This window comes from Pseudopipra pipra, chromosome 23 (assembly GCF_036250125.1).
Source record: "Pseudopipra pipra isolate bDixPip1 chromosome 23, bDixPip1.hap1, whole genome shotgun sequence".
NCBI classification, from domain to species: domain Eukaryota; kingdom Metazoa; phylum Chordata; class Aves; order Passeriformes; family Pipridae; genus Pseudopipra; species Pseudopipra pipra.
This window is the reverse complement of record NC_087571.1, coordinates 430320-443692: the sequence shown is the minus strand read 5'-3', so window position 1 is coordinate 443692 and position 13373 is coordinate 430320. Positions and strand designations below refer to the sequence as shown.

Genomic DNA, 13373 nt, shown 5'->3' with positions numbered 1-13373 from the left:
AGCCCACACAGAGAGCCCACAGGCCAGGGGTTAAGTGCTCCTGCAACAAAGCAGAGGCTACCCACAGGTCAGTGGTAAATACAGCAAAACTCTCATGCTTTTAACCCACTCACTACTGCTGAATCACATATACATGGATTAAAACCTTGCCTCTGTTGCCTTCTCCTTGCCTTCTCCCCCATCTGCAGGGATGAAAGCGTGGATTTGGGGAGAGGCATTTGGCACAGATTAAGGATGCTCTGACTCCTGCACTGGAGAAACAGGTTTTGATCCTGCTGTCCTACAGCTCCCTGAGGATTCCATCCTGTGCTGCTGCTGAGGGTCACAGCCAGGTGACCTGCATATGGTCCCACTGAGACCCGAAATCATGAACAGCTCCACTCACCCTCCCTTTCTCTACCTTACTCTGCTATAGTTACTATGTCCTATAAAAACATGCTCTGGCTCATCACTGCTGCCCCTCACTGTGCACATCTGGCAGCTTCTGTCACAACAGAGTCTTCAGCACAAGTTGCACCTGCCCTGGAGACCCCCACGAATCCCTGTGTGGTGACACCAACTTTAGGTGCCACCCTCAGGCTGGACCAAAGGACACCTCGCCCTGAGAGTTGCAGCCCTCAAACATCTTCCTGAAACACCCCAGGGCTAAGGATCCATGTGCTCTATCAGGTGAACGTCACCTTTTGATGGAGCAGCAGAGGGAAAGGCACCAGGCACTGCCTCAGCACGTCCTTGAGCTCCTCACGAGCACCTTCCATCTATCTCTGCTGTTGGCCGGGGCTGAACCATCACAAACACACTTCACACAAGTGTTGCTCTGCACATCAAAGACAAGCAAGGCTGGAAAAAAAAATCAATCCACCCATGTTCCATCCAGCTGGCAGCATGCACAGAAGGGTTTTGACGTTCATTACCCCACTGCACCCTCACAGAAGGGCTGAAACAAAGAGCTTCTCAAGGAGAAGGAAGACAACTGACCCAGCACTTCTCCACTCAGCATTCCCAAGGGCCCCTCTCTCCAACATCCTTCCTCTTTTCCAGAGAATTGCGTTCTCCTCTTAAAGTACTTTTTAAAATCAGAGTTTTCTCCTGAAATGCAGCTCTCTACACCACCCTGCAAATCTTCCCACAATGAACTGCTCCAGTGAGCTCTGAGTCATCTAATTTTAGAGTGATTTATCAACATAGGAGTTTTGATATTTCCTCAAACTACCCCGCAGCCTCTTTGCGGGGATCAGTGACAACATTTACCACTAACACCTGGGACATGTCTTAGCATCAATCTTCAAGTAGCTTTTCAACATGACTTTTCAGAAGCTGAGATCAAAATCCATCCTAAAGAATTGATCCCAAGTGTTTGGCAGTCCCTGCCAAGGAATGGGACTAATAGACTTTGATTCCAGGCTGATGTATTCATTTTGCAGGGCTAATAAAATTTATCGAAGGGAAAAAATCTACTACGCAAATTCAGTTCTGGAATTCAATCCACAGTCTCTGTAATTTGTCTCTCTTGCAGGTCACTGTACCTGAGGTGCAGTCCAAGAATGGCTTTGGGCTGAAGAAACGCTCTGGCATCACTGAAATTAAATTTAGTTTGAAATCAAAACTCTTTCCCAAGTAGTTGTGACAAGCCAACAGACGGCATTTCTACGATGGCATCTGCTCTTTCCTCGGAGTCTGAATAATTTAACCAGAACATGGAGGTTCCAGTGCAACCAAGGAGCCCATGTTGCAGGAGAAACAGGGCACGCGATTGTTTCTTGTTCAAAATCACTAAACCTTCGTATTTCCTCCTGTCCCTCTCTTCATCCAGACCTACTGGGAACTGCACAGATCAACGTGGAGAAAGATTAATTCTGTCTCTTGCCTCCTAAAATGACATTCAAGTGGCAATGACTTTGGTCATTTCACCGAGATGAGAGTGTTCAAGGTCACACTTCAAAGGAGGAGAATGGAGAGAAATGACACAGAGGAGCAGAGACAGCTTTGAGCTTTACAGGCTGTTAGTTTTAGGATGTTCTGGAAAAGAGAGTTAAACCAAACAGTTATTTCCCTTCATAAAATAAAAACATCTGCAGTGATACAGGGAACACTAATCATTGTCAGCCAAATCCTGTCCTGGGCTTCGTGTCTTCAAAGTATTTCAGATATGGCCATTCACGAGAAGCATTCACAGAGTTCACAGAATGCTCTGATGTGGAAGGGACCCATAAGGATCACCAAGTCCAGCTCGCAAGTGAATGGCCTATACAGGGATCGAATCTGCATTCACAGAACCTGTGTCACTGTCAGGCCTTTTTCCATGCCCTCATATCCAGGAATTTTAAGATTTCCTGCAGCCCTTCTTGTGCCCAACCCCATTCCTAAGGCCTGTGGGTGACCCAGGCTGTGAGACACAGCTAGCACAGCCACTGTGCTCCCAGCCCAGCTCTGTCCCAAGGAAGTGCAGGTGGATGTTTGGGGACAGAACAGCTTGTCACCACAGGGTGCCTTGGCTCTGCTCGCTCCCACAGGCTGTGCCAGCGGTCACCCAAGGAATGAGGAGAACCTTCCACAGGATCTTCCCCAAACAGCCAGAAACAAGCAGCAGTCCCAGATCTCCCCAGCCTGTGCTCCAGTTTGTTGTAAATCTACTCAAGGTCCAGAGAGTTGGTTATGGTCCCACCTCCTTCTCTCCACAAAGGACCTGCAAATACCACTAAAGGCTCCAGGCACGGTTATACATCAATACCTGCACAGTCCTTCTCACTTAGAAGGCAGGGAAAGGTCTCTGTAGATTCAGTAGGACACCGCAGGAGGAGGGAGAACAAACCGAGCCCGAGAATAAAGAGAAGAAACAGTCTGGAAGTTAAAGTGTTTATTGATGTGTTTAAACTTTGTACATTCCCCACAGATCACACCAAGGAGTTTGCAGGTAAATCTGTGCATAGTGGGAAGAGACACAGAAGGGGGAAGAAAAAATAAAAGTCACAGGAAAAATAGAAAAAATACACCACAGGTTACCAGAACCTCCAGATTTAAAAAAGCCGTGAGCATTAACACCAACTATACAAGCATTACAAAGACATGATGGTGAGTGGAACAATACCCCTTCTGGTCTTCTAGGGGCCTATGCATCCCATTTCCTTTACAGCAGGCAGACAGCATCCCTTTCCCAAGGTGTCTCTCTTCCCTCCCCAGCTCAGTGAGCTCCATGTTCATCAGCTCCCAAGGTCCCGGTTATTGCAGTGATTTGTCATTTCTGGGCAAACACCCAGAGCTGTGCCCAGGGCCCAACGTCACCCAGAGAGATGCAAAGGCTCCAAAATCTGCGGCTCTTAACTACTTACCATGTTGGTGAGGCAGGAGAGCTGGGGAAATTAGAAAGTAGTAACAAGAGGGGGCTGTTAATGCCAGGTGAGTACTGAAGGAAACTGACTGCGAACAAAGGATTTCAATTCAATACCAGGAACTTCCAACTCTAGAGCAGAACTGAATCAGGAAGGGGAATGTGCAGACCCCTGTATGCACAAACCATGTTCTAACATTCCACTAGAACAGCTACAAACAGAGATGCTAGAAGCCTTTTAACTCCTTGCCTCCAGGGAGTGTTGATTCCTAGAGCCCGAGCTGCTAAGCAGCAGGGTGCACACCACTGGCATATGGGGATGGGGGTTTTCTTTTTTTTTTCTTTCTCTTTTTCCTTTTTTTTTCATTATAAGGATTTTTGTTAGTTACCATTCCCAATTCCTTCCTTATGCTGTCATAGCTCCTATCCCTAAATTAATCTCTTTGCAACACCCAGTGAAATTCTCTTAAAAAAAAAAAAAAGGAAAAAAGAATACTGCTTTACATATAAAAGCCAAAACGACTGAAGAGCCACAACTGTCTCCTTTTTACAAGGTGGGCTGGTACAAACGACCCTCAATATACAGGTGGTCTATCAGAAATAAAAATCAACATTTCCCATTTTATATATATAGAGCTTGTAACGGACAACAGTACAATGGAACTGGTATTTTTTAGATTATTTAAAAAAAAAAAAGAAAACTACATATCAGTCAAATATCTGCAATAGATCCGTTTTTCCCATTTAAGGAGATTTATATATCATATTGTTATATTATCATTTCTTCACCCATTTAAAAGAATGGAAATTGCAACTCTACAGTAGTAATTATAGTCTTAATGATCCAGGAGTTCTGAATGTAAGATGAAGTCCTCTCGAAGCAACTGTTGGTCAGTAATTGATCCAAAACACTGGACTACTTTGGCCCTCCGCCCTGCACCTTTCCCGGTCAGGGTTGTTGTATCTTCATCTCTCTTATATCTGCATCTGCTCCAGGTATTTGTAAGTGGGGTTCTCGTAGCCATGGTTTTGCATCTTGCTCAGATGCCGCTCCTCCGGGGTGAGCATCGGGTCAACCTGAGGAAAAACCACGTTACTGCTCACAGGAGGCACGTCCAGCATTTATTCCATAGAATAAGAGGTGACAAACAAACACTGAATAACTAACATGGTGAGCAGTAAACAGGGAAAAAAGGTAAGCTGCAAAATTAATTAGCTTTACCGACTTGCTTGTTTGTGTGCCTCCTGCCCAGTCGAGCCTCTGTGGGGATGTTCTCACAAATCTGTCATTACTACCCAGCTAATGCTACAAATCAGGGACCCACTTTTCTCATTAAAGAGGTCGTTATGATTTCCTGCATCAGTTGGGCAAAGGGAAAAGCAGCTTTCCCTGGACTCCATTAAGTTGTCATTAGAAATGTGCAAGGAAGGAGCTGCTCCTCAGTGTTCAGCCCATCTTAATAGTCACTGCCATTAGCCAGGAGGACAAATTGCTACGGATTGAGTGACAGACTGCCCTGCTAAAGATATCCCCTGAAAAGCTCATTTACTGCTAAATCCTGCCCTGAGCCAGCCAGGAAGCCTAATTGAATCCTGGTGGTAAGTGTGAGTGCCAGGTGCCAGCACGGCACGCCAGGGACTGACCCCTGCACACCAGTGACAGTGTCAGCAGTGACAGAGTTAATTTTCACCCAGCAGGAGCAGAGCTGTCCATGGCTTGGCAGCTTCTGCCATCTTCGCCCCCCACACACAACATGTGATTCAGCACTGACTATTTTCATCCCTGGTTATGGAGCTGTTTCTCACCTCCACGATGCCATGGCTGATGGTCCCGTACTGCCTCTTCCTCAGCATCACCAAGCTGATGACTATCACAGTAGCTATGGCAACAGCAATCACCAACAGCCCAATCAGGGCACTGCTGCTGAAGCTGAAATCATCACGGAGGGAGTTGTCATTATCCTGGAGGGAAGAAAACAACAGAGCAGGTTGAGTAAGAGCCATGAGGGAGATGCTCAACACAAACCTAAATGGTGGTCACTAATAAGGTCTTCAACCATCTGTGGTATCAAGACATGACTCATTATAAACTGGACAGTGTATATATTCCACCCCTAAACATTCCAGCAAAAGGATAATGAATACAGAATTCTTTCCCCCCTTAGTGCCTCTGGGCAGGCACTGACCCACATCAACTCCCTATCCCACAAAACACTTTTGCAGTAAGAGCCAGGTGAGTATCCAATGTGTGTTCATTGTTTACATCTTTATGCAGAAGGGCTGTAAATTATTCCACTCTGCTTGACCTCCCAGAGCAGCATCCAGGCACCAAACCCCAAATTCAGCAATGCATGGGAATCAAAATCCAGCTTGGAATTTGCCAATCACTGTACACACATACCGGCTCGTCCACCAGCCCACCAACACGCTCCGCGTTGAAAATCATCTCCTTCACATCAAGGGTCTCATCAATTACCTGAAAATGGTGCCAAAAGTGTTTTATGAAAGGAGCCACACAAAACAGGGTGGAAAAGGAAGAGGCAGGCAGACTAGAGAGCTTCAATGAACACTAGCAAAGGCTCAGAACCACCTACCATCTCTCTCTGCCCTGGTCTCAACAGTGTGGGATGTTCCCCACCACTTGAAGCCACCAGAGTCAGTACCACAACTATGTACCTCCAGACTACCTCAAACTAAAGCCCCAAAGAAAAAGACAATAAAAAAATAGGTCCTAACTTTGGAGCCAGCATTTCTGTATAAGATCTAACACATGGCTTTAAAACAGTTTTGAAAGGAAAGTCAGAAGGTGACTTTTTTATTTTTTAAAGCCCAGGGAACTGAGGCACAGCAGCTGCCACTAGAACCTCGAGAATTCTCTGCACTGTAGACAGAGCCAATACCTGCTGGGCCACTTGCCTTCAGAGGAAGGTGAGGCCTTTCCTGTCATGACAAATAGGTGGGAACACAGAATACACCAGCACTCAGTGTGTTCACACAGCAAGCTACCTATGAAAATAAAGGGACATCAAAAGGTCTCTGCTTGGGAAAAGCAGCTCCTAAATCAGAGTTCTCCAGCTCAGACTGCCAAAGATCTTGAGCTGTCTTTCCCTCCCCCTCCCACCCTTCTGATGCTAATCAGTATTAAGAGCCTACAATAGTCACAAACTGACTCCCCCACACCAGATGGATAATGAACACACTGACATTCTGTGAGCAGGAACAAGACATGGAAACAAGCCACTGCTATTAATTAGTGTCCATGGCAGGCTTGGCTTCCCAAAATAAAGGTAGAGAGCTCACCACATTTTCATCCACTTTGTTCTTGCTGTTAATCACTTTTTCTTCAGCGCCAATCAGCCCGTCCAGCTCAGTCATGCCAGAACCTGCACCAAAAGAGCAAGAAGAGCCCATCAGCCCCCAGGACACTCTGGGAGGGTCACTTATATCTGCAGAGCTGCCATGGCTCGTGTTTAACCGCTGAGTATTAACCTGTCTTCATGCTGCTGTGTCAGAAGGGAGCTCACAAGCTACATTACAGTGACAAGTGATTAGGGGGGGCTGTTAATGAGAGGAAATGAGGTGGCAATGAGAGGAGCAGACAGGACTCACCAAAACCAGGCTGAAGTGTCAATGCAGACATACTGCACTAAGTGCTCCTGTTAGAAGGCCCCAGGCAAGGTGCAACACAAACTGTGAGCACAGTGACATCTGCAAGTGTCACCCCGGGGTCACCAGCACCTCACTGGGACCCCCGGGATGGAAGTGCACGCACACCCCTCTGCCAAGAGCCAGCACACAGGGAATGCCTTCACTCCCACAGGCAGTATCACCCATCCTTTTGGAGTCAGGCACACCAACAAGAGCCTCAGGAATGAGAATTCCAAGGTCACCCGGCTCAGTTCTATAAGGAGCGGCTGTCCCATATCTGGCACAGGCCCAGAAACAATAAATCCCAGGGCAAGGGAGGAGCAGAGAACTACAGCAGACTTTGTACCAGGACATCACTCCCCCATTTCCAGGCTGGAACTAGCACAGAGAAGGGCATCAATTAACAGAAGGCGGCTGCTCTGCATAAACTGCTTTGATCCAAAGAGTTTATAAATAGACCAGATCAATAAGAGAAGAGTCTGATGCAAACTGCTTTGACCTCACATAACACAGCATGTTGAGATAACACCAGTTTTCCACTGTCAGGAGGGACAATGTCGCGTCCTTCACCACACCTGTGACTCACGGGTGCAAAAGCAGGACAGCCAAGCCTCAAACCTGCAGTGGGATCCTTACAATGAGGAGCACGAGGGGAGGGAAACACCACTACAGCACTTGAGGCTTTGCTGGTCACTGCAAACCCCTCTGCACGGGCTGCTGAGCTTGCAGGTTGCCTAAGACATTATGTCAACTGCTGATGAAGTTGGCAGCGTGCTCTCTGATGAGCTGCAGGGAAAGGTTACTTGGCTCCAAGGCAACTTTTTACAGTGATAAGCTTTTATTGCCTGAAAATGCCACAGAAATAATGTTTCGCTCCAACTCCGAGGCATCCTGGGTTTTAGTGTATCCCATTTTTCTCTGGAGGCAGTAATCAGATTCCAGGCACGGTCAAGGCTGCCAGTCTGACTTCTCTCGGCTGTCGAAGCAGGTCACGTTATTGTGGAAATCAATGACTGGGATTTTCAGGAGACACTGGCCACAAACAGTTTGCACAGAACTACTGTGTCAGCTTTTGGCCTGTGGCTGCTTCATTCCAGTCTCTGGAGCCAAGGCAGCACAGTCTCCAGTGCTGGAAGTTCAGCTATTGGTCTCAAGAGTGCTGTACAAAGTAACAGACCCAGCTTTACGTAGCTCAAAGGCACAGTTTAAATTATGTACTTCCCGGGGGATAAACCCCCACACACCTGCACAAAAAAAACAATCCCAAAACTCCCTCAGAGCCCTCAAGCAATTCAATGAAAAGGGAAGGAAGAGAAGGAACTCTGTCCTCAGGTCATCAGGAACTCTTACATTTACTCCAACGGGGAGAACTAGCAGAAATTTAAAATTTATCATCTTCAAGTCAATAAAGCAGTTGTCCAAAAATCTAGCAGATAAAATCAAACTAAAGGCCATCCCAATTCTTTCCAGAGTAGTCAGCACACTGAATCAGCTATACACTGTTCCACAAGAGGGATGAAGGTGACTTACATTTGTAACGAAAAGCAGGATAATGAGAACAGTTTCAAGCTATCTGGCCTTCATGGTGCTACAGAACTATTTGTGCTCATGTGAAATGGTTATTAGCAAAATCCTTTGCTCTCCTTTGAGGTCTGCACTATGTATTTGGAGCCAAAGGCAGATTAAAACACTGGGTTTACTCCTCACACAGAGCACATGTAGCACTGATCTGCAAGAGTCTCACATTTCTACTGCTCTTTACCTGAGACTGTGTTGCTAAACAACATGTTGATTTAATGCCAATATTTCTATGCTGCTCTTAAAGCCTGTTTTTAGCCAGGCACTGAGTTACTGCAGAATTAACACCGAGCTAAGGGAGAAATGGATAATCACATGGACTTTGCTGGTATGGAGAGATGCTACATGTGAAAAGGTGATGCTGAGGAGACATGAAGGAGGAAACTCCTAATTTATCTGTCCCAGACTAGCTGCACCCTGTGAGGACATTTAGCTGGGAAACAAAACACTCATTCCTGGTTTAGTGGTGTCATCAGGGATCAAGCACAGATTCCACAGGAGGCACAAAAGCCTCTGGACTCCACCAGCACGGCAAGGTTTAATCTGAGCAGTGTCACATGAGAGGTGCAAAGTACCACAGGGCTGCAGACACACCGTCACATTTCTCCAGGGCAAAGGAGCCCCTCCACACACTCCAAGACTCTTGTGAGCCCATCAGGGAGGAACACACATAATTAGATGCTCAGACTAAGTAATTTCTTTAACTCTAGCCCTAGACAAGCAAATCGAACGTTACTGATCTAAGTGAGAGCAGGGAAATGAAAACCAAGGTGAGCATGGAACTAAAATGAAGCTATCAGACACACTGAGGAGGTAGGAGAGTGATTAAAAGCACTGTGAGGGAGCAGCTTAGAACCAACCTTTTTTCATTGGATGGTACAAATCCGGCTGAGGATCTAGCAGGAGGGAAAACAAAAACAAAAATAGCAGAGAAAGGAGATTAAGAGAGAAAGGAAAAAAGGCTTGTGCATGATTTCTGACTCAGACCCTGGGAAAAGCTTTTAGTCTACAGCTTTCTTTAAGCTCAGGACTCTGTTCAAGCATTTTTAAAATACCTACACACGCACACGTCAGCTGTCAACAAAATAGAGATATGTATTTAAAAAAGAAAAAATAAAGAGAATTCCTGCAGCCCTTCAGCAGGTCACGGCACAAAGTCTTAACGCTACATGAGAGCATTTTGGTTAAAGACTGAAAATTCAGAGTCAAGCCACACTGGAAAAATTTAATACTTGCTGCAAAATGAAAAGAGAGAGGACAATTTTGCAAAGAGAAGAATCAGAAAATCAAGAGTGGCACTGCTCAGAGTGGCACTGCCTCTCCAATGGACAGATTGAGGGTACTGCTGGGGCAACTGCTTTACTCTTACATCACTCAAAAGGATGGAGCTTTCTCTGTTCCAGCTGAGCCTACAGACTACAAAACCACACCAGTGAGCCTGACTTCCAGCTGCACATACCTTCACTGTCGGGCACGGCTGGGAAGGTTTTCACCTGGAATGGGCGGAAGGGTTTGCCATCCAGGGGGATCTCTTCGCTCTCCTCAGAGCTCACTCTGACATCCACCGGGGACTCAGAAATGGAGGATGTGAACTGATCCATGTCTGCACGCTGCTCCTGGAGCAGCTCATCTGAAAGGAAGAAGAGAATTTATTCCACAAACTGCACGAAGCCTGGCAGGGACAGAGAGGGGCAGATGGTTTGAACCTCGCTGAGGCAGAGCTGCAGGGGAACATGTTCAAGGCTGCCAGGTTATTTATCTTGCAGGCTCTGAAGTCTCATCTGGAATTCTCAGTAAATTCTCTTATTTGTTAGAAATACATGCAAATAAGGGCCAAGAGGCTTGATGTGGCAAGAGAGTTTGGCAAGATGGGATTAAACTATAAAACTGGAAACCATCTGCTTATTTTTATGGACCTTTTTCACCTCCCTTAGAGAAACAGCTTTGCTATTCTGAATGTTGTTGATTTTTTTTTAAATGGAGACAGTGAAAGTTCTTGGGAACAAGCTATTCTCACTGCCTGTGCTACAAATCCCAGAGTGTCTGCCCTGCGGTACCTAAGCCTAAGCCCCAGTGCTTGTTGTCAAGGGCATCCCCCCAAAGGAGCTACCAATCATTTGGGAGCCCACTGGATATGAAAGCTTGGAGTCTTAACACAGCATATGAACTGGCACACACACTCACCAATCTCATCCTGGATTTCTTCAGCCACATATGGTACCTTGTACAGCAGAGACAAGCTTTGATTCATCCGCTCCTCGATCACATGGAGATGTGTCATCACCTGCAGATGTACAAGAGTGTGTTGGAGTAGGCATAGACTGTCAGTCACTTCGTAGTTCTTCCCTTGCTTAATAAAATATCTACAACTGGTAGGTCTGCCATGGGACACAGGGCTATCTAATCAATTCTCTGACTGATCTCTCCACCACATCACTCTTCCCTGGAACTGGCCATCTGTATATGTTGCTCTCAGTATTTTGGGAAGTGCTGGAGGTAAGAGAGAGCATTCAGCTGACTCTTGTAACCAGCTCTCCACTGGAAACACCAAAATACCACCGAGGCTGGTATTTCCCATATGCCAGACAGGGTCATAATTCATCTCCTGCAGCAGCTGCAAGTGCTTTATTAAATGGATTATCATCCCTGACTGATAGAAAAAATACAGGCAAAGGGAGTACACAATATTATTTATCAACTCTGGTCTCAGAACAAAGGTGCCTTTCATACCAACGGTGGCATTACATTTGTCTGACACCCACTCACTGGCAACAGTGTTCTCCCTTCATTTGAGAAATACATTCGAACTGTGTGCAACCTCCAATTGCTCCTCCCAAGTACAGTAAGCCCAGTGGTGAAGTCAGGCCTGACCTGAAGAGGGTGCTGCATAATCAAGGATCACACAGAGCTTGGAGAACATTTATATGGACGGCCCAACACTGAAAAAAACCCAAGGAGTTGGACGGACCTGCTTTACGGTCTGATGTGTGCCTGACCTTTAAGAGCAAGGATGAAAGCAATTTAATTTTACATGTGGCAGCTTGTCAATCAAGGGAATCGATTGAGGAGCTTAAAAGTGCAGCTGAAAAGTTAAGGGAATGGCAATTGAACTGTACCACCCACATCCCTCTCATGTAGATCTGTTGACACTGCAGCCTTCAGAACGAATTAAGGACTGCTCAGGGTTTAGCACAAGAACACAGTTCACACACTCTCTCTTAGGCTCTGGCAGCAGAACAAAGTGTTGGGGTGGACTGTGCTTGATGTGTCTCCGAAAAGGCAATCTGCATCCAGAGCAAAAGGTCAGCTCTGCCCAGTGTAAGTGCCCCACCCCTCCTGAGGATGTGCAGCTGAGGGAGGATCACGCTGAGTCACACAGCCAGTGGGAGACAACCCGGGAGACACGAGGAGAAGGTTCACTGCCAGTACCCAGAAACAAGGTGACACCCATGGGACCTGGCACCTCCAAGGGTGAGGTTCACTTCTAGAAAATCACTGTGATACTGCTCTGCCCCTCCCTGTCCTACTCGTAACCCAGGATATTTCCATCTCCTGGTTATACACTTTTTATTGCATTTTTCCTCAGCTTATTTCTTCCATTTGGCAGCACTGGATGTGCTCTACTACACTGTCTCCCTGCAGCTCTCTGTTCTTTTTCCTTCTCCTTATATTTCATACATTACAAAATTCAAAGATATTCCAAAGCAGCATATCAACCACAAACTGGAACTGGGAAAACATTCCTAAAGCTGTGACTGGACAGTCAGTTCTCTCTGAGCCCTTATGAACAGACCTTTCGATATTATCAGGCCATTCTTCATTTGAATTTTGAATCAGTTGGACCTTTTAGATAACCTTTTACCATTTTAAAACAAGTGAAAACAAGTGTCAGGACGTAATTCCAAAGATTTGTGGAGTATCTGTAACTATTCTTGCCAGGTTTCAAGCAGCACATTCACACACACTACCCAGTAGGAGGAAAATTATTTTCTAGCTGTTCAGGAGTACAGTATAGTGCAACAGCACAACGTACACGCATCAAAACAAGACTTGTGATAAGGTTAACAACAATGATCAAGTGCTTGGAAAGAGTTACGTATTATGCTTTGCAAACCAGGCAATAACTCTGCAGAAGCACAATTCCCACAACCCCCCAATACAGTGAAGAACAAGCCTAATGAAAGGAACATAGACATGAGGTCTTAGAGGGCATGAGGAAGGATGTTCAAGGAAGACCAACCTCTCAACAAATAATTTCATGGGTGTTTTATAAAAGGAAACACAATACCGATACTGAACTAGTTCTAAATCCCTTGACTTGTCATTGTGGCCAAAATAAATCAGAGTTTCAGTTTTTTACAGAGTCAAGCACCAAGGAAAATTGTGCAGGGAGTGTATCTGGTGAGAGGGAAAGCTCTGCACAAGGGCGATGTTGCTATAGTACCCAACAACACAGGGCTCTCAGAGCCTCTGACAGCCAGGGCTGGGTGAAAATGAAACCTCCTCACCTGGGACTTCATCTGTGCAGCCTTCTCGGGGTCCACTGCCAGGACGTGCTGGTAGTGGCGGACGGTGTGGAGCCGGTCCTTGTTCTCGGCACGGACGTAGCGCTTCAGGGCCTGCAGGATGCGGTGGGGCTGGGGAGGGGAGCAGGGAACAGCTCAAACCCACGGGAGTCAAATCAGATTCACAGCTGAAAACAGCACCTCAGATGGGAGCCTGCTTTAGTGTTGGACAGATCTGTCACCTGCACTCACCTCTTAGATATTTTCTCTTTAAATTATGCCTGTTTGACTCAGAACATATTCAAATCAAGCCT

General features: G+C 46.2%; 1 protein-coding gene across 8 annotated transcripts in view; it reads right to left on the bottom strand.

The window, feature by feature from the left end:
* Nucleotides 1-2842: 2842 nt before the first annotated feature.
* APLP2 (amyloid beta precursor like protein 2) overlaps nucleotides 2843-13373 on the bottom strand; it is a 46492-nt gene continuing 35961 nt past the window's right edge. For 2 of the 8 annotated variants that reach the window (XM_064634516.1, XM_064634523.1), the window contains 8 exons: nucleotides 13063-13191; nucleotides 10739-10838; nucleotides 10014-10184; nucleotides 9415-9450; nucleotides 6629-6711; nucleotides 5730-5804; nucleotides 5135-5290; nucleotides 2843-4405 (listed from right to left, as the gene is read on the bottom strand). In XM_064634516.1, coding sequence (XP_064490586.1) covers nucleotides 4304-4405; nucleotides 5135-5290; nucleotides 5730-5804; nucleotides 6629-6711; nucleotides 9415-9450; nucleotides 10014-10184; nucleotides 10739-10838; nucleotides 13063-13191 — 852 coding nt within the window. In that variant the 3' untranslated portion in view covers nucleotides 2843-4303. The remainder of the gene's footprint in view (nucleotides 4406-5134; nucleotides 5291-5729; nucleotides 5805-6628; nucleotides 6712-9414; nucleotides 9451-10013; nucleotides 10185-10738; nucleotides 10839-13062; nucleotides 13192-13373) is intronic. The other 6 variants (XM_064634519.1, XM_064634524.1, XM_064634517.1 and 3 more) reach the window with 5 other exon arrangements.